Genomic DNA, 19,999 nt, shown 5'->3' with positions numbered 1-19,999 from the left:
TAGTAGATCATGAATTTGTTGTCACTATTCAATCACTACCACCATGCCACCTAACACACACTTCTCACCACACATGTTTTTGCATACAAGTTGGATCAGAACAAGCACTTAAGAACGGGGTACATGATATGCATCTATCAATACATCTTACACATAATATATGCCAAACTCATATATCAATACCATAGAAGAAAGATCCACCACATAAGAATTACATATATGACCATAATCATGTTGGGCAGCTCATATGGTACTACGATCTACGAAGAATACGAGAGAGATAGATCAAGGTACTGTCACAAACCCATAGTACAGAGGTGGACTACTCCCTCTTCATCATGGTGATGATGGTGGAGATGGTTGGAGAAGGTGGAGATCCCTCCGATGGCTGCTCCGGTGGAGTTTCACCTCCAATCTTCGCTGGTTCTAGCTCTATTTTGGTGTTTCTATGTTTCCACCGCGGCCCCCTCGAGGAAGCCTCGGGAAGTCCTATATATAGGATTTTTTATGTCAAACGAAGACCGTGGCAAAAATATCAAGCGAATCAGATGGTCGAGGAGTGAAAGAGAGGTGGTGGCACGCCACCAGCCCTCTTTTGGCCTTCCTAGCCCATCTCGTGAGGTCCAGGCGCTCCAGATGCTTATCTTGATGAAATATTGGCATCCCCGAAATTGTAACTCAATTTGGCTTCGTTAAGGTCCCTGAAAGTCTAAATTACACAAAACATGATTTTCCCGTCGTGCAAAGTTATAACCCAAATAAAGGGGATCATTGGTAAATCTTCAAAAATCAATATAAAACATGGATATAACATCACATATGTTGTAAATATGTGGGAATACATGTCAACAAACTACAAAGTTCATGCATGCATTTTACATGCATCAACATCCCCAAGCTTAACGTATGCCCATCCTCGAGCATAAAGGTGATAAAACTAACATGCATGGTCTTTGGAGTTTGTTGCTTTGCTTATTTTCATTATCACATAAAGTTCACAAGGTTCAATCCTTAAAGAATAACAATAACCAAGTGAACTATAAAGTGATATCTTTTACAATCTACAAAACATGCTTAACCATAAGCAGTCTTGTGTTCAAACAAAATGAAAATTATTATCGACCATAAAGCATGCTTGAATAAACCTATAGATTTTATGGAAGACTCGTTTTGTTTATTTTCTTATTTTTCTTCGATACTCTTATTTTGATTCTTTTAACTCTTGGATAATAGAAAGTAAGTAGAGAATATATGTGCTAGACCTCCAATAAAGTAAGAGATAGTTGAGAGCATAAAATAAAGTTTGGAGATATGTTGTTATGTCAACAGTACTCATAAAGGATGGGGTCCAAGCATCTCTTTAATTTTACTTTGTTTTAGATATCATATGGGTTATGTACTTGACATCTTACAAGTTGGATGTCTCATGCCCCTTGGCACAAGCAACCACACCTCATGCTACTTTAGGGTGTGTTCGGTTTGAGAACCAAGTGGAATGTAATGTCATGGTTCCATTCCAGAAGAATGGGTTGGTTCCATTCTTGTGTTCAGTTTGAGCTAGAATATGGAATGGGTTGGTTCCGTTCTTGTGTTCGGTTGGAGAGTGGAATGTAACAGATTCTGGGAATAGAAGATGTGAGCATGCGTGGGGTACGTTTAGCAGAATAAAGTTATGAGAGAATAGAGGAGTTGAGTGAGTGTGAGTGGCTTTAGCATAGAGGAATGGGGAGATTCCACCGATCTTGAGGAATGGGTGCGTTTCGGATCTGTAGGGAATATTCTCTTTGAGGAACCACCTCGTTCCGTTCCATTTTCCAACCGAACACCGTAATGAGATCTAGGTGCGGAACCATCCCATTACATTCCACTTGGTGACACCAACCGAACACACCCTTAGTTTGGTTTTACCATAGACTTTCTTCATATGCATATTGTTTCAACCAACTATAAAAAAGGGCACATTCATGCCTCATGTACAAAGTTCCCAAGGAAATTGGATAATAATCTCACCTTTTGGGCCATCCATGCTTAAAATATGTTGTAAAATGCACTCATCACGGAGAAAAAAGGTTGGGCGACAGATTGGGCCGGCTATTGGGATGTGTTCCACATAGTGGTTTCCTTTATTTCTTTATTTCTTTTTTTATTTTGAATTTCAATTCTGTTTAGACTTTGGTTTTGGTTTCAGAATGAATTGAATAATTCAAGTACTTGAATTATTGTGAACATGTATGAGAGATATTTTGCATCCCTCAAAATATTTGGAAATGGTTTTAGTATTTTATTTCCTCACGTAGGAATGTGTTGAATTCAAATGGAATTCAAACCCTTAAATGAATTTTGCAAAATAATTATTTTGAAATTCCAACATTTCTACGAATTTGAATATTTAGCCCTGGTGTTTTTCAAAGTTTTACATTCCTCCATTTTGAATGAAATTTAGGGTTTACTTTCCTAATGGGAAGGAATTTAATGGAATGGAAAAAATATTATAAACTTAAACATGGAATTCAATTCAAATAAAGATGAACTATAAGGAATTTCCATAGGTTCCTTCTATTTCCATCTCTTTTATTTTGACAACTTTATAAGATCTCTAAATTCATTTCGATCTCCACATAAAATGTAGAACATCAACTAGGTTCCTAATTTGAGAGAAATCTCAAATGGATTCGTTTGTACTGGTATGTATTCTACAAGATCTTGGATAACTCCAAATTTAGTCAAGATATCTGATAAATAATTTAAAATGTAGATTATTTCTATGAAATTCATAATTATGATTTGTTCATAAGAGAGGTATGTGGTTTGGTCACATATGAAAATATGTGACCTTAGTCATTACCACATTTGACATGGTTTGATATTTTGTCAATTCAAAGATATTGATTAAACCTTCATATGGAATTTTATTTCCAAAGTAAATTTGGAATCTTTATAATTTCTCTAGGTTTTTGATACACTTGAAAGTGTGCAATGATAGGTGTGGACCAAATTGGATATATGTATCAATCCCTTTGTCATAAGCTAAATGAATAAGCTTTAATTAGCCTTAGGTTTACTTCCCTTGAAGTGTTGTCCTCTAGTGTAGTGTTGGGCAACATTCTAGAGATTGGATTATCACCTTAGGATTACTCATAGAGTTGATTCAAAAAAGTTTGAGGTATTATTCATCTCATCACAGTTCTTGAGTTTAGGGTATTATGTCTAGCAAGATAGGTTTGCTTACAATTAGAGGAACATTCCTTTGGTTGATCACAAGATATATGTGGATACATAGAGTCGCCTAATTATCAAGTCACTATGACATAATATAGATATATGCCCTAGTTTAGAATAGAGCATTTCATCCACTTAATTTCTCTCATCAGTAAGTAGGAATTAGAATCATTTAAAAAGATCAAATAAAGGAGATGTTTTTCCTCAATGGCTTGATTAATATTGTTGGATTAGTGTTAAGATTCACCAACTAGGATTTCCTACTCTTCAAGTACCTCTGATGCTATTTTTTTAGACTTCTGTTACTTTTCCTAGAGATTCCACCTTTCTAACTTTTATAGTTTGTTCATCATGATGATGAACATTTTCTTCTTGTTCTTGATCTTATTGACATGGGCACGACCCTTCGGGTGCCCATCATTGGCATACCTGGTGCGGCGTAATAGGAGGCCACCTGATGACCTGCTAAGGACCAAGAAGCCCAAGATGATTCAGCAGTATGAAGCGTTCAAGGCCCAAGGTCCTGGCGTGTGGAACACGGACATGCCCAAGACAAGGAAAAATAGAGTTCACCTCTAGCTTGTAACTGACGTGGACACGATACCTTATACCCAACCTCCTAGTCGTCGGGGAGGACGATCAATCTAGAAGACCATAGCCATCACATCGACTTTGTAATCATCATCTATCAATCAAGAACATACAAGCTGGAATTAGGGTTTTATCCTCCGGGGGGCTGAACCTGGGTAAATCGTGCCTCCCCTTTGCTTCTCAACCGATGAATTCGCTAGTGCACCTTCTTCCCCGAAGCCCAAGTCCATCAACCATGTTCATTGTCGTGGAGACCCCGCGTCAATTGGTGACTTATATGGGAAATTTGTGCGATGGAGTCACGACTTTGGTGGCTCCAACCTTAGCGCAAGTCGCCAGTTTCTGGGGAGCAGATCTACTTCAGCTCCCTCGCGTTCATCCCGCACCCGCCGGCCTCGTCTTGGCCTTCAAATCCTTCCATGAGGGAATTGATCTAGAGCTTGGAGATCTACGTTTCCACATCAACACAGTGGGCATCCTTCGCCTCTGGATCCGATCCATTCGACTCCGGTGGAGTTGACCTCGCCACCGACCGTCAAGGAGCCCTCATCGTCGTCTTCCGCCAACTCCTCCAGTGAGCTGAAATCTACTCCAACTTTAATTTATTGTGTCGACTGCGACACCTAGCATGTGGCGGGTCCAAATGACCTCATCTGGGATCTCATGATGGCAATTTTATCCACGGATCTGGGTATCCAATTCGACCCGCCGGGCACGGGTATGGAGGATTGGTTGTGTCCATGGATTTCATGGGGCGGATATCCGATAATTCATGGAGCGGGCACGGACATAGCTTTTGCTCCATGGATATTCGATGGATATCCAACTAACATGTTGGATCCACATGTCAGCGACACATGCGATTTTACCTATGATTGGCTGTCCTTTTTAGGCCCAAATCACCAAACACTTAATTTAAGCCTTAATGATTTTACACTCTAAATAATCACGAACCGCCTTGTGCTGGTAGGGCTTCCGCCGGCCGCATTGACTGTGGATCTTCGTTGATTGCTCCGCCTCCTCGGTAATGTGATATATTGTTGCTTTGATATTCCTATGAATTGTCGACATAATTACGGTTGAAATGCTATTGAAATAATGTCGAATGCTGCCAAAACATTCATGTTAGCTTATTATTAATGAAATTCAAGTGAAATATTGCTGAAATGGAACTCAAGTTTTATGGGCATGGATATCCATGGATATCCAGGTATCCATCGGATTTGGATTTGGGGCGACATCCATGCCCACGGATACTTTCGTGGGCGGGGCAGAGCGAGGCTGATGGATTTGGGCATGGATCTGGTGTTCCTATATCCGTCCAAACCTGCTCCATTGCCATCCTTACTGGGATCATGACGATGGCTTCACCAGAACTGGAGGTGCAACAACAACACATACCCTACATGTTTCTAGTGTGTGGTCATCGACCCTGCCACCGGAATCAATGATGAAAACCCCGAAACAGCTGATCAGACCACCATCACCATTCCTACAGAAGCCTAGGCCAAGGAAAAGAAAGCCGTAAGAGGCTCGGCTCCTATGCAGCTGGACAGGACGCATGAGGAACTTATGACCTACCACTTCGTCCTTCAACAGGAGCATTCACGCATGACCAAGCTGCAAGTGAACGACGAGCACAATTGTCCTCTCCCCATTCCTCCATGTCAAAGGTTAACACTTCGGGCATGACGCCCAGACGACACTCTTGGCTTCAACAACTGCCCGAGGGCGTTAGGCTCGAGATGTCAAAAAGCCAAGACGCCACAAGGCTCCCTCATCGCGAATACACATAGTTGTTGTCCAACCAACCTCCACAAAACGATCCCCGAGCGATCTTCCATCGATGAAGGCGAACATACCGCAACGATCCGACCACTCTCCTCCACGAGGCGACAACTCGCCACACCTCCCGCGACTGCGAGGAAGAGGATCACGCGACTACGACTCCCGCAACACTCCCGCAACGACATCATGCAACACAAGGCCGAAAGATCTCGCATAAAGCGCTCTAACCACAAGTCTCCTGACTCTGACTCTGATGTCAAGGCGTGTGGCGCGAGCTGTTTTAGCCGACGCGTCCGTCGAACCCTGATGCCGAAAAGCTTCAAGCTATCCACGGACATCCCCAAGTACGACGGCCTTCAAGCTGTCTGTAGCTGAGAGGTTCCACGCGAGGTTGGCTCAAAAGCTTGCCTGCGGAATCGATTAGCAGATGGGATGACCTGGTCTATTGTTTCATCCAGAACTTCCAGGTCACCTAAAAACGACCTGCCTCCATCGAAAAGCTACAAGCATGCACGTAGAGATCAAACGAGTCGATACGCTCGTACATCCAACGATGGACCATCTTGAAGAACACCGTGAAAGACATCTCCAAGGAGAGGGCAATCAACGCCTTCAGCACCAACATGGCGAGAGCTCAAGGAAGGGTTCTAATTCGACTCTCTTTTCCATCAGTCATAAACTTTTTCTTCATAGAATTTCTGGAACTTGATATATGTCCCAAATTGGAATAAGAAGAGTTGCTTCTTTTGAGAGAGCTTTTAGATGTGCTTTTGAGAGTTGGATTGGAGGTAAAACATGCAATGGAGGTGGGTTAAAACTTTTAGAAGCCGGACCGGATGGGTGGGCGGGTGGACCGAACGAGCCGGCACCGGTCCGGTTTTAAAGCCCGCGATGATTAGCGTGAGTGGACCTCTCCTCCTCCTCCTTGCCTCGCCTCCTCTTCACCTCGCGTACGCACCACCGTCAAACCCGACGGGGCCCCTCCCCGCCGACCGCCGCCGGCCGCCGCGTCTCCCCCAGCCGGACCGCGCACCTACGCCGCCCCTACCTCCTCCCCGCTCCTCGCTCCCCTCCTCCTCCTCGCCCCGCCGGCCGGAACATGGCGTCCACCGGAGGAGATCCGTCCGGATTCGTCGGTAAGCCCCGCCCTTGCTTCAGCAGCTCCAATTCGTCCCCTTGCTTCCCTCGCCGCCACCTATTCGGCCCGAATTTACGCTCCCGCCCGCCTGCTGCTTTCTCCTGCTCCAGACCTAGCCGTGGTGATTGTACATGCTGCAACCCTAAAACAGCAAGCGCGGCTTCCCCCCTAGAATTTCCACGTCTGGGCCCCGCGCCTGCCGCTGCAAGAAAGGATTTTGTCCAATAGCAATTGTGTTGTGCTGAACTGCTGCCTGCGCCGTGCTTTCTTTGTTAGAATAGCTGAATTAAGCCATACGTGTTAGTCGCTGGGTATCGCTCGTGACAAGCAAAACGAGAAGCTAAGAGATTATATGATGAAATTAGCCGGCAACAGCCTGTACTGGTGCTAGCAGGATACATGTTGTCACGGGTCAAGTCGAGCTTTTGAAGCCTGACTGAAACTTGACTAACCTGCTTCATTGATATTTGCTTGATAAGTAGATTTTTTGCTCGATTCTTGAAGGAATTGGTCTGTTCCTTGCGAAAAACCTGTGAATCAAAGAGACCTTTAGCATATTCCTTGTGTAATTCCCTGGCTTATACGACACAGTAACAGTATGCGATACCTGTCTTTTTTTAAAGTTTAAGTACGTACCGTAGTAACACTTTCTGCAGTTCCCTTTGTCAGCTTACACCATCCTTTTCTTTTTTGTAGATTGCGCAATTCCGCTGCAATCAGAAATTGTAGTTGATAATAACCCTTCGAAGAGTGTAAATACCAAAGAGCAGGTAACGTGCTGCACTGTTTTATTTTCTCCTGTTCTGTGCAGACGTAGAATATTACTGACCGTTGATTTCTGTTGCATCAGATTAATTCTATTACAGCTGAGAAAACAAGTGCTACCACTGCGCGTGGCTCTACCTCCCTAAAGTCGCCAAAAGGTGCACAGGAGAAGGCTAGTTTTTTGGGAAAAGCTGGAGAACAGCCTTATGTCTACCAGCCCAATGTGTATGCACCACAGCCACAGGCAGTCTATTCTGGAGGTTAGTTTGCCATTGTTTTCTGTGGGTATTAATAATGCTTGTATGCATTATTGCACATTGCACAGGGAGAATATATATCCAGAACACTAATAGGTCAAGTTTGCATTCTTGCCCTATATATTTGCTATTTACTGTTTAGTTTTTGTTTCATTAGTCATCATTGTTCATTAACAGTACTAAGTGATGTTGAAGTGTTATATCTTGGGCTTCTTACGACTTACGAGGGCTCATTGTACCTTATTTGACATCTCCTTTTCGTGGAATGATGTTTTTTATTTGAATCTTATTTTATTCTTCTCTAGGATACATGAATCCTTCTGGGCAGTGGGAAGAGTATCCCTATTATGTGAGTATGGAAGGACTCCATTCTGCGTCACCTGTAAGTAGCTGCCTATCAAACTTGTTTCACTTCCCTTAATCAAGTACTAAGTGTTTTCACTGATGCAGTTCTACGATGGTAACCAGTCAGTCATGCTATCTCCTGGGTATGCGAACAACCCCCAAATGATGTATGGAGCTTATTCTCCTGTTTCAAATGTTGGAGATGGCCAGTCCTACTCCCCAATGCACTTCCCCTTCTCAACTCCTTACTACCAGCCACCGGCTTCTCCTAGTATGGGATACTCAAATTCCGGTACTGGAATGTCTCAAGGAGACCCTATGCTTCAGCAAGAATACTTCCTTCCTGATGGCCTTTTGTATTCACCAACAGCCGCATACCACCAACCATTTGGGTCATACAACAGAGGTAACTTTTGTTCCTTTCAGTCTCCTGTATTATTCCAAGAAAAGATATGATGGTTGCAAGTAATGTGTGTTGTCGTAGATTGGTCAGAGCCATACCAAACTAACTATGGATTTCTTTCGCAGGAGCAACGCAACCGAGCAATGCTCCAGGACTCTACGGGCAAGGGAATGTACCACTGGCTTCTGGAATGGTATGTTGTCATGCAACTTGGACTATTTGCAAAAGCTCCCTGGACACATGCAGTTCAGTATAAACAGAGCAGTTATTTTTGGAACTCAAATTTGCTGTTTATTTGGTTTATTGTGCCCCTAAATGTCCAGTACTGACAATGCATGTTATTGCAGCAGCATGGATCAATGTATGGTTCCGGATCCTACAAGCCACGCCAACAAACTGGTAAATATGGAGGCGCTACTCCAAATTGGAGTTCTGCTGGTCGCAGATATAATAATTTTGACTACAGCTCCAGTCAACAAAGGGTGCCATTTGGTATCCAGAATGGTTCTCTGGAGTTTCTGAATGAGCAAAACCGTGGCCCACGTGCCGCAAAACCAAAGAAACAAGACACGGAGAATTCTTCAGTGGAGGACAAAAGCGAGAAACCCACTCCATTGGTTGATAGTGAACTGTACAACCGTCCTGATTTTGTCACTGAGTACAAGGATGCGAAATTCTTTGTAATTAAATCATACACGGAGGACCATGTACATAGGAGCATTAAGTACAATGTTTGGGCCAGCACAGCTAGCGGGAATAGAAAGCTGGATTCAGCTTATCGTGCGGCCAAAGATAAAGAAGACCATTGCCCTATTTTCTTGTTTTTCTCGGTAAGGCTAATTTTCCTTTTATATTTCCTCCTGCCAGAAATAAGTGACTTGGATTTGTTTAGATTCGCATGTATCTACACACTAAAACGCGTCTAGATACATGTGAATGTAGACAAATCCGAGTCACTTATGTCCGGACGGAGGGGGTAGTTTATTTCCACATAAGAATTGGAAAAAAATGGTGCACTGGATCTACTGTAAGCATGTTTTCAATTTAGGATTTGTGTCAGTAGAGATGTGGAATTTCATCCATAACTTCTTTTGTAGGTTAATGGGAGTGGTCAGTTCTGCGGTGTGGCTGAGATGATTGGACCTGTTGACTTCGACAGAAGTGTTGATTATTGGCAGCAAGACAAGTGGAGTGGCCAGTTTCCTGTGAAGTGGCACATTGTCAAGGATGTTCCGAACAATTTACTGCGGCACATCACTCTTGAGAACAATGATAACAAACCTGTAACAAACAGCAGAGACACCCAGGAGGTAAAAATTATGAGCTTTATGGAGAACATTTTCAAAAAATAAAAGGTGATATGCTAATCCAATGAACAACTTATGCAGGTGAAGCTGGAGTATGGTCTCCAGATGTTAACCATCTTCAAGAATCATGAGGCAGAGACAACCATTGTGGAGGACTTCGACTTCTATGAGCAACGTGAGAAAGCCTTGAAGGAAAATAGGCGTCAGCAGCAGCCGGGCAGCACAGAGCCCCTGAAGCCAACAGACGCTAAGGTCATGGGAGATTCTATTGCTCTTATCTCTGACAAATTTTCTCGGACCGTCCAGCTGAAGGAAACTGAGAAAAGTGACAACAAACTGAGAGCTGAGGGTGCCATCTCAGCGGGTGATGCACAGACAGCTACCGTCAAGGCTGAAGAAAGCAAGGCGAAGAAAAGTGTAAGCCCTGTGGAGGAAAGCAGTTGATTTATCCATCTCCATGCAGTTTACTAGTTTGGAGCAGCAGTTGGTTGGAGTCAAATGTGGAGGTGAGGAGGGAAAAAGGGTGGTTGGTTGGAGTCAAAGTGGGCTGCTGCTTCAGTTGTACAACATCATAGGCTTTGTTTCACTACCATTTAGGTTATAGTTTCAATATCCAATAGTTTCAAAGTTCTCGCTCAGGGTTTCCTGCTTCTGTGTCTTTTATTTTCTTCCTTGTCTCCTTTCGTTTTGCTTGTGTCGTGTTGTCGTGAATGCTGTCCAGTTTTAGTGTCTTCTCATCTCCTCCTTCCGTTTTACTCGTGTCAGTGTCATGAATGATGTCCCGGTTTTAGTGGTACCTGCGTCTGTGTTGTGAATGCTGTTCACTTTTAGTGTCTCTGGCCATAAATGGCAGATTTATGCAGCAAAGAGCATTCCATACTCTGCAATTTGGTGATAGTTCCATCTCTCACTAGCTCAACTTATCTCATTTCTATGTACCTTCTGAACTTGTTATTTCTGTTTTAAAGTGTGTTTTGGCTAGTCCAATTACGTCTAACTTTATTGTTTTAGCCATAAATTATCTCTTGTATTTTTGTTCTATTTTGATGTCATATGTATTACCTCTGTTTTGAAATATAAGCCTTCCATCTCTTTTTGCACTTAGCAAGTTAGCATGCACATCACACAGTACCAAGTGCAGAGAACAATAAACCTGAAAGAACTTTTGCTAGACAGCCTCTATAAACTACTACCTCCATCCCAAGGCTTAAGTTTTTCAGAAAGTCAAACTATGTTAAGTTTAACTAGGAAAGGTGCCCGTGCGTTGCTACGGGTTAATTTTGTTATATATTTTTTAGTCATAGAGAAGAATAAACATGAAATAATGTTTGAATCATCCAAATTGTTACACATTTACTAAATCAATATTTTATTAAAGTCATCTTGCTAACATATATACCTATAGTCTGATGTCACTAATTTAACCAAGCATGCTGAATTGCTTTGCACATGAAAAAAGCATACTCCCTCCGTTCCTAATTATAAGTATATAATTTCTGGCATGAAAATTAAAGAATGCAAATTGTGAAAAAATTACACCATATTTGGAGGGGATTAACCCTAGGCAATTAACATGAGCTAATATTAAACTTTGCAAAGATAAGAAAACATAATCAAATTTCTAAAAATATTGTATATATAATTGGCGCATTGCAATACACCTTATATTATGGACTTTTTCTGAGAAAAAACTATATAGCTTATATCTGGAAACGGAGGGAGTATATTAGTATGCCAATCTTCTATTCATATAACGTAATGTCATTAAATTATAATAATATTGCACATAGTATGGATCTGTTAATTAATTTTTTTTTAAGGTAGGCTTACTTTTTTTCCCATGAATGAGAGACCTTGACCTAAATTTCTAGAATTGAACTTGTCCAATGTCATACAGAACATCCAGATGAGATGATGTTATTACCTCTTTCCCCATGACAACTTGGAATTTTAAAAATATAGAAATAATACTTTGACAAATTAACCACTTATTTAAACCCGCTCCTTTTTTAGCTATTTTATTTTAATAAAATAAAAATCTTGTATGTAATGATGCTTTTTTTGAACCATACCTTTCTACAGAATTTGGAAACCATACCCCATCACTGAAAATTTAGACTTCATCACGTAGCCCATTGGAAGTGATCTGAGGAGCCTGCAAAAAGCGATGGTAGGCTGGGCAACTCCTGTTATGTTAGACCAAATTGGTTAGGCAGTTTGCCATTTGAGCTAGCTTTGCTCTGCTTTGCAAAGAGATTATTCGAGATCACCCTCAGTGACATGCACAGGTAGCAGCTGAAGCAACGTAAGGTTCACATACTCTCTGAAATAACCCAGCAGATGCAAAGGGAGACTACTTATTCTGATATGCTTTATTTTGATGTCGACCGGGACCACGACTGTATGGCACCATGCGCGACGTTGGCCGCCACCTCTTCAGAACAGATCCCGCGAGGGCGGAGCAGACTTATAAAGCGTTAGAGAGGGTTCATTGAGGATCTGAGCGCTAGCAGCTTGAACGGCCGTACCGGCGAGCCGGCTGCGCGGGCGAGGAAGCATACACATATTACGGCGAGGCGGCTGCGGCTTTGAAAGAAAGCGGGCGGCTCTATGGAAAGAATACCAGGGAGCTGGCTTCGCAGGAGAGCGAGGATCCTGCGGACTTCCTCCTTGGTAGCGCCCCACCCAAACGTGGTTCAGTACAGCCGTTGCAGGTGATATCCTCTGCATTCTTCGGTTCTTCCCTACCCAGCGGGGACGCGACCGCTCTGCGCCTTCTGTCGATGCAGAGCGGAGAGGATCTCCAGTTCTCCACCGGATGTCTTGGCGAGGCAGCGCCTCCGGAAGCAGAAAGATCTTGCTGGGCGGGCTCATCCGCCGGGTGCCGTAGTGGCAGAGGATGGGGGCGATTGGACGGCATAGCGAACGAGAGGATCGTGGACAGTCTTTTTGTTCCCGCTCTGAATCGTTTTTTACTTGACGGTGGCAGTGCTGTAATTTAAACGAAAATTAGGGGCAATAAAAAACGGACCAACAAGAAGTCTTATTTTCTTTATTATTAGGTATAGATTAAGTTTTTATAAAAAATTATTAACATGTCAAATACAAAATTAATATTGTTAGATAGATAATGGAATATATTTTCATGTGCCTATCTACAAAATATCATATTTATTGATAGATTATTCTAAAATTTTGGTCAAACTTTACTTGCTTTGATTTTTCCAAAAAAAATATAAGCCTTAAGTCTTGGGATGTAGGTAGTACTCCCTAGGAAGCATGGTAGATACAATTCTCTCTAAAGATAGCGTATCTCTCAAGTAAACCATATAACCCTCGGAATGTCAGATCGGCTACAGTTACATCATCCAGTCTAAGGAGGTTCATTATACCTGAACAATCAAACGCAATTAGCTCCTCTCTTTGATCCAGCAACAGGTACTAAAACATAATAAGCCAGCACTGAACAGCCCAAAAATAATTTAACTCTCTGTACCAGCCAGCCAATCCATTGTTAAGATAGCAAATGGACAAAACCAGGTTTTAAGAAAATGGGCAAAGTATAATATGCAAAAGAGCACACACATATTGGCCAGAAAAAGGCACCTTTCAACCTGGAGCTGATTAAAATTGACTGTTAAAACATGCGATGCCTGCTATATTTTTTTTTTGCGGGTAAAAAGCCTGCTACATTTTGAACAAGAGCTACACATTGTCTCATGTAACACCCGCCCTGCCTTGTGAATACTAGTCTGGCAAATCTGAGACGGTCTGACATAAAAGCAGAAGTTACCATATTACAAGAAGACCCATCATATCTCTAGTGCTCGATCAACAATGTAGTCATGTCCAAGTCCATATCATCCCCATATTGAGCTCCCTTGATAGTTCCAGCATCCTGGTGCTGCTCTTGTTGGCCAACCGAGGATGACACCATATCATCCACCATAGATAAGATAAATTTCTTCTTGCGAGACGACTCCAGCGCCTCCACCCCAGGACGTTTTCTTGCAGCTGGAGAAGCGCCCATGTTGAGATGGTTGGAGATCTTGCTATGGCGAAATATTAATCTGCTTTCTGGGCGGTAGTAAGCAACGTCTTGCAGAGTCATGTTGGCCGTATCGACAGCAATCACCCACCAGTTCCGTGCGCCAATATGGCGACTGATCATCAGGTACATGGTGTTGTCCTCGTGCAAGCTCAAGGTGGGAAATTCGGTGTACATCCTCTCGATGTCCCGGGTGGTCAGCGGGGGAGGTCGTCCGCGGTTATCCCAGCACGACTCCCTGGGCAGGGGCAGCTGCTCGGGCAGGTCGCCGGAGAGCAGCTGGGAAGGAAGAAGGTCGCAGTCCTGCCTCCAACCCTCATGGTAATTAGCAGCATTCCTGCTCCAGGTGACGGCCCGCCAACCATGAGTCTTCTCACGAGGGCACATCTCGAGAAACCTGATGCGGCCGCCTTTGGTGTCGACGGCGATGTCGGAGACGCGCCATGCATCGTGGGGGTCGAGCCTGCTGTGATGGAGCGGCGTCGGCAAAGGCACATAGTGGAGATGAGGGCAGTCGCCTTGAAGCACGTTGCAGAAGAGGATTCCCCGTGAATGGTCTACGAAGCCCATGGTGCCGTAGTCTCCGCCGACGGTGATCACCTTCGCCGTGATGTGGCGAAACTCCCCTGCCTGCCGCTGCTGCTGCTCGTTCAGAACCAGGACGGGCTTCTTAACAGTCCAAGCTCGCGTCTTGGAGCTGAAGACGTAGAGCTCGTAATGCAGCGGCCCCGACCCCGAGGCGTTCAGGAGTGCGGCGACATGGTAGTCGCGGGTGCCTCCGGGCCCGGGGAGGAGCCCAATCTGAGACCGTTCGACGATACGGCGGCCGCTGGGCTGCGGGAGTATGTTGAGGGACGGCCCCCCGCCGGAGCCGCCGTTAGCGTGGTAGACATAGAAGGCGTACCGGTCGAGCCCGTAGCAGTTCGGTTTCGAAACGCTGGTGTAGAGGAGGGCGAGATTGCCCTCCGTGTGGACGATGGTCGGCTTCTCGGTGAAGATAGATCCGGTGCAGTAGGCGCAGAAGTAGGAGACCTGAGGAGGGTCGGCGATGACGAAGGTGATCTGGATTTTCGAGGCATTGTGTACGTCGTCGGTATCGCAGCAGGCGGTGGATGCGTTGGTCCGGCTGTCGATGATGGCAGTGATGCGGAGAAGGCAGCTCGCCGGACAATCTCGATCGGCACCGGCACCGGCACCGGCATCGGCCGGGGGGTGCCGCAGGCCAGGGCGCGGCTGATCGGAGCTGATGATCCCCATCGGTCTCCGGGCCGGCCGGACGTACATCAAGATCGATGAATTGGATTTATGGAGGGAGGTACTGGCTTCGCGACTGTCCGGGTCAGAGAGGTAGTCGGAATATGAATAGGGGGATTTGTTACCGCTCGCAGATCCAGCTGAAGAACCGTGGGCTCTGCTAGTAGCCAGTAGCCCAAGTGCATCTACACTTCTACAGGTCAATAGGTCATCAGATTAGATAATAGGCATCAGAAAATACATGGTGAAAATCATGCACACAAAAGCAGCGAGTTCGACGAAGATCATCAGGACAAACATGGAGAAAATCACACACACGCACAGACGCACTAGCATTGCAGTATGCAGCAGCATTGACAAGAGAGTGACTCATCAGACATGACTGATGTACTGCACGCATGTAGCGGGGCAAGGTGAAGCTATGAGAGACATGAACAAAACCAAGCCAGGTAATCTATAATATCTAAATAGGAGCAACCCACTAAAAATAATTCTCTTAACATGCAACCATGCCACCTCATCAACCTGCCACATCAGAAAACTATTTGAATTTTCAATTTTCTGCACACAAATTGCTTTCCACGGCAGCCCACTAGCGGCATGTCCATGTACCTATTTGTAATCCCGAATCGCACCAACAATAAAGGAACATAAAATAATTATAGCGGTTTGTTTGCCCTTCCTATTCGTCTGCTCCACCCTCTCCCCTTCCCACTGACCTCCGCCTGACGATCCATCTCCTGTCCTGCGTTTATAAGACCATGGCGAACTCTAGATCACCAAGGCTTTCCCTCTGTTTCTGATTCATCATAGGTGCTCCTCCAGGTCCTTGCCCGTATGACTTTCTAAAGGGCAGCGTGGACATTGTTGACGTTTTCCTGTGCAGGATCTGCACCATCGGGTGAAAGATGGATCAGTACTGCACGTCTGCACCTACCGATTGGAGTTCATTGATTAATCTTCTCTATTCATCCCATTTCTGATCTGCTGGTTTTCTCCATGTCCTTTCTTTTCTGCATTAATATCAAATTATTTTCTCTAATTAATTCAAAGTAGTCTTTATTTGGTGGAGAATATACTCCATGTATATTGATTATAATTCCAAATACTCTTCCATTGGCCTAAGTGTTATGTGTGTTTGTGCTTAATCCAAATACAACGAAAAGTCGATCCAGCTAAGAACTTTGTTCTATTTTATGCCCACCCCAGTTACATGATTGAGAAGTCAACAAATGTAAGTGTGTTTTATTTATCATACCCCTCTTATTTATTCTTTGATTCATGTTTCTTTAAGCAGCAACTTCCAGTTCACTCTTCTATTGTTGTATCATGCTTATCCTGCACTTATTATAGTATTTCTTTTGTACTTATTTGTTAAGCCTCATCCTCATGCTAACTAAGAACAAAACCATCTTGATTAGCACAAATCGATTATTGTTTCTGAATTTCCCGAGTGCAGGATCCTGATGTCGACTCCATGCAAAGAACTAATCCATGTACATTTTTCAATTCTTTAATTCATGCAACAAGTCAGGCGGTCTTATAGCTGTTCAGTTTTTATTGTATCTAATGGCTTATAATCGAGCCATTCCTAAAACCATTACCCTGCCTAACCTACATGTCGCGAGCGTACAACAGTCTTTAGCCAACAGTGTCAATTTGACATGTTTTTGGCTCATTAGATATAACCATCTGTCAGTTTTAGCTGCTTTTGTTCGTACAATCAGCTTTACTATAAGTATCAATGTAATCCCAGATATAACCATCTGAATGAAATGTAAATTAATATACGCTGCAGTTTTGGTTCTTTGACTTGATTAGAATTGAGTAGATATGCATAAGTGTTCAGTGTTCACTGATCGACTTTATAGTATACTTGCAATCAGTCTCACTGTAAATCTCGATGTAACCTTTTTTAATCAATTGAATTGTACATCGACATCTTATTCTGAAACAACTGAAAGAACTATAGACGTGTGCTACATTTTAGTTTGAGATTGGAATTGAGCGGATGCATTTCTGCTAATTCTTTGGTGTTAAGTTGTTTCACTTTGATAAATATCACTGTGAATTTTATGATGTCTATTTGTAAATCATTCTTCAATTCCCGCTGCAACGCGCGGGGTAATCCTCTAGTTATACATACTACTCCGACCCATATACTATCATCAAGAGGCAAAGCTTGCGGATGCTCCTGCAGAATGATTATATAGCACATGAACAACAGCAGCAGCACTTCAGCAGGACCACGCGGCGCTTACAACCAGATGTAAACCTGCATCACGAAGTGATGTTTCCACGATGTTAAGGATAAAGCTGTCTCTAACACTACGACGACAACTGCCGTCAATGGTGAAGAAGGCAAGGCAAAGAAAAGTATAAGCTCTGTGGAGGAAAGCATTTTTTTGAGTGTACATTGGGAGGAGCACAAAGGCTCCCACCTGAATGTGTTGTTTTTCATTTCATCAGAACGATCGGGTGAAGGCCCGTGTGAGGTTCATCAGCAGTACAAGGGGTTTTGGGAGGGAGGCAACACCCAACGCAGAGGGGGGCGAGCTCAGATGGAAGAAAGCACCACAAGCGGGGGGTCGAGGAAAGCAGTTGATTCATCCATCTCCCTGCAGTTTACTAGTTTGGAGCAACACTTGGTTGGAGTAAAAAATAAAATTCTGAAACAAGGCGTTGGAGTCAAATGTGGAGGTGAGAAGTGAAAAGTGAGATTGATTAGAGTCAAATGAGGGCTGCTGCTGCTTCAGTTGTACAACATCATAGGCTTTGTCACCTCCATTTAGGCTAGCGATTTTAGAATCCATCACATACAGATACATGAGATTGGGGACTTCTTGCTTCACCATTGCGAAGCTCTCAAACAGCTGCTAGGTTCCCAAGCACCCGACTGTTCCATTCCATGTAGTTCATTGTGTCGGGCAAGACTGGCTCGCAGCCGCTGCCGAGTTATCGGAGCAAGTTGGGGTTGTTTTTTTTTTTCCTTTTTCTTTTGGGGTCCCTCTCCTCCTGTCTCATTCTCTCTCAGTTATTCTCTAGTCTTGGTTCTTCTTTAGTTCTTGTCATTCTTCGGTTCCTCTTAGTATCTGTCTTCTTCCTCATCATTTCATTTTCAGTTCATTGTTTTCATTTTCTCTCTACCTCATTATTTAAGATTCTCATTGTTCTACTTTACCTCATCTTCTGAGCATTTAGTGCATTTTATAATCTGTGTTTATTTGTATTGTTCTCTTGGTTGCATCATTTTCTAACTTGTTTAGTCCTTTACTTGCTGAGTTTTATTTTCTGGGTATTGATTCTTCTTTCTTCTGTCTCAGTTATATTTGTTTAGTTTGTTTTCTCTGAGTCATATCATTCTCAGTTTTTTAGAATTGCATTAGCTTCAGTCTCTAGGAACTCACTATACCAGAGCATTCAATTTATAGTTTACCCTCTGTGCTCAGTCATCAGTACTAGTTTCTTATTATTTTTGTCAGTTCCTTGGTTATCATTTTTCTCATTCTTCAGTTTCCAAGAAGTTTTTTCCTTTAGTCTCTAGTGGAAAGTAGATTTTCAAGTATCTATTCATTCATTTCTTTTTCGAGTCCTTGTTTTTCTTCAGTTGTTGTTGATCTTCAGTCCATCTTAGTATCTTTTTTATTTCATTCAATCATTTATTCGCGTTTCATTTTCTTCTCTCATTTATATTATTCCCATTTTCTCAGTTTAGCAAATATTTCCTTGGTCTTTTTTTTTCTTAGCTTGTCTTCTTTCAGTTTTACCTTTAGTTTTAAGTAATCTCCAGTTCTTAGTCTTTTATTTTTAGTCTCTCAGTTTCTTAACCTTTTTAGTTTTAGTTTTCATTTCCTGCTCATTGCATTTATAAGATCTGGTCATATTTTTCTGCATTTTAAATTTTACACGCTAAATTTATAAGAGCTGGTCATATTTTGTGTCTTTTCTATCTGCATTTTCAATCTTCACTTGCATTTCTGCCTTGTTATGTGCATGCAGATTTTGTTTCTTTTCAGTTCTCACTATCTCTTTCTTCGATTTCTACGACACAATATCGAAATGTTGCTATCTGACGAAGTACAAATTCCTCTCGGATTAAGGGTGAGCTAGCACTTTGCGCCCATCGCAGGAGCAATAAATTTTAGGGATTTCTATTTCCGTGCCCTCGGGTCCTTAGTTGTACTCAGTTTTTCCCAATCCCTTGTCTAAAACCCACAGAAGGAGCTCGGACGGAGGATTCCCGTTTAGTTGACCGTTGGTTGGTGCTGGCAAGTGGGCCGCTGTTGGTGCCCCGCATGGACACGTCTCCACTTATCCAGATCATCGTGGGACCCACAACTTGTCCACGTTAGCGCGCCGGACCCACAGCTTACCCAGGTGACCGTTGCAAAATGGGAGCCCGAGCCAGCCCCGCGCCCGTGCCCGTGCCATTGCTTCCCCTTTCTTTCCCCGCGCCCCATTGTTCTTCTTCTCCGCCAGCTGCAGCCCTTCTCCGACATGCGGGTGATGTCTAGTTTCTCTTCGACCTCCCGTTCTTCATGGCCTCAGTATGGACCCGTTCCTTTGACAAGATGCTCTGACTGCCCACGCCAGGAGCCCCTGAAGCGGTCGATCTGTAAGACGGATGACAACGGCAACCGTGGACGTGAGTTCCTTGCATGCGAGAGCTTGCCATATAGAGAGGGGGATAAGGTTAGATCTCGCTCCAATTTCTCTGTTTTCTCTCGATTTTCTTGTTATTCCCTCGAATTTGGGATTTAGGGTTCACGTTGTTGTTTTCAGATCCTGAAAAAATGCAGGCATTTCGAGTGGATCGATGTGTACGATTAGTTCTTCAATTGCAGGAATCAATTGGTGCTCTTGGGGAACGCAATTTGGGAGGGG

General features: G+C 43.4%; 2 protein-coding genes across 3 annotated transcripts; one reads left to right on the top strand and one right to left on the bottom strand.

Annotated features, from left to right (window-relative positions):
• Window positions 1-6,503: 6,503 nt before the first annotated feature.
• Window positions 6,504-10,710, top strand: LOC127314505 (YTH domain-containing protein ECT3). Of its 2 annotated transcripts, none has more exons than XM_051344980.2 (9): window positions 6,504-6,734; window positions 7,433-7,506; window positions 7,587-7,761; window positions 8,064-8,140; window positions 8,209-8,509; window positions 8,632-8,699; window positions 8,857-9,336; window positions 9,604-9,816; window positions 9,895-10,710. In XM_051344980.2, the coding sequence occupies exons 1-9, from the start codon at window positions 6,698-6,700 to the stop codon at window positions 10,255-10,257; spliced, it is 1,788 nt and encodes a 595-aa protein (XP_051200940.1). In that variant the 5' UTR covers window positions 6,504-6,697; the 3' UTR covers window positions 10,258-10,710. The 2 variants fall into 2 exon arrangements, with proteins under 2 accessions (XP_051200940.1, XP_051200938.1); XM_051344978.2 differs by having other exon boundaries at window positions 8,854-9,336.
• Window positions 10,711-13,449: 2,739 nt separating this feature from the next.
• LOC127312420 (uncharacterized) lies at window positions 13,450-15,121 on the bottom strand. Its single transcript, XM_051342957.2, has one exon. It carries the CDS (start codon window positions 15,116-15,118, stop codon window positions 13,634-13,636), a length of 1,485 nt encoding a protein of 494 aa, XP_051198917.1. The 5' UTR covers window positions 15,119-15,121; the 3' UTR covers window positions 13,450-13,633.
• Between the last annotated feature and the right edge of the window lie 4,878 nt (window positions 15,122-19,999).

The sequence above is a fragment of the Lolium perenne genome, chromosome 7 (genome assembly GCF_019359855.2).
Source record: "Lolium perenne isolate Kyuss_39 chromosome 7, Kyuss_2.0, whole genome shotgun sequence".
In the NCBI taxonomy this organism is placed as follows: Eukaryota; Viridiplantae; Streptophyta; class Magnoliopsida; order Poales; family Poaceae; genus Lolium; species Lolium perenne.
This window is presented reverse-complemented; position numbering and strand designations above follow the sequence as displayed.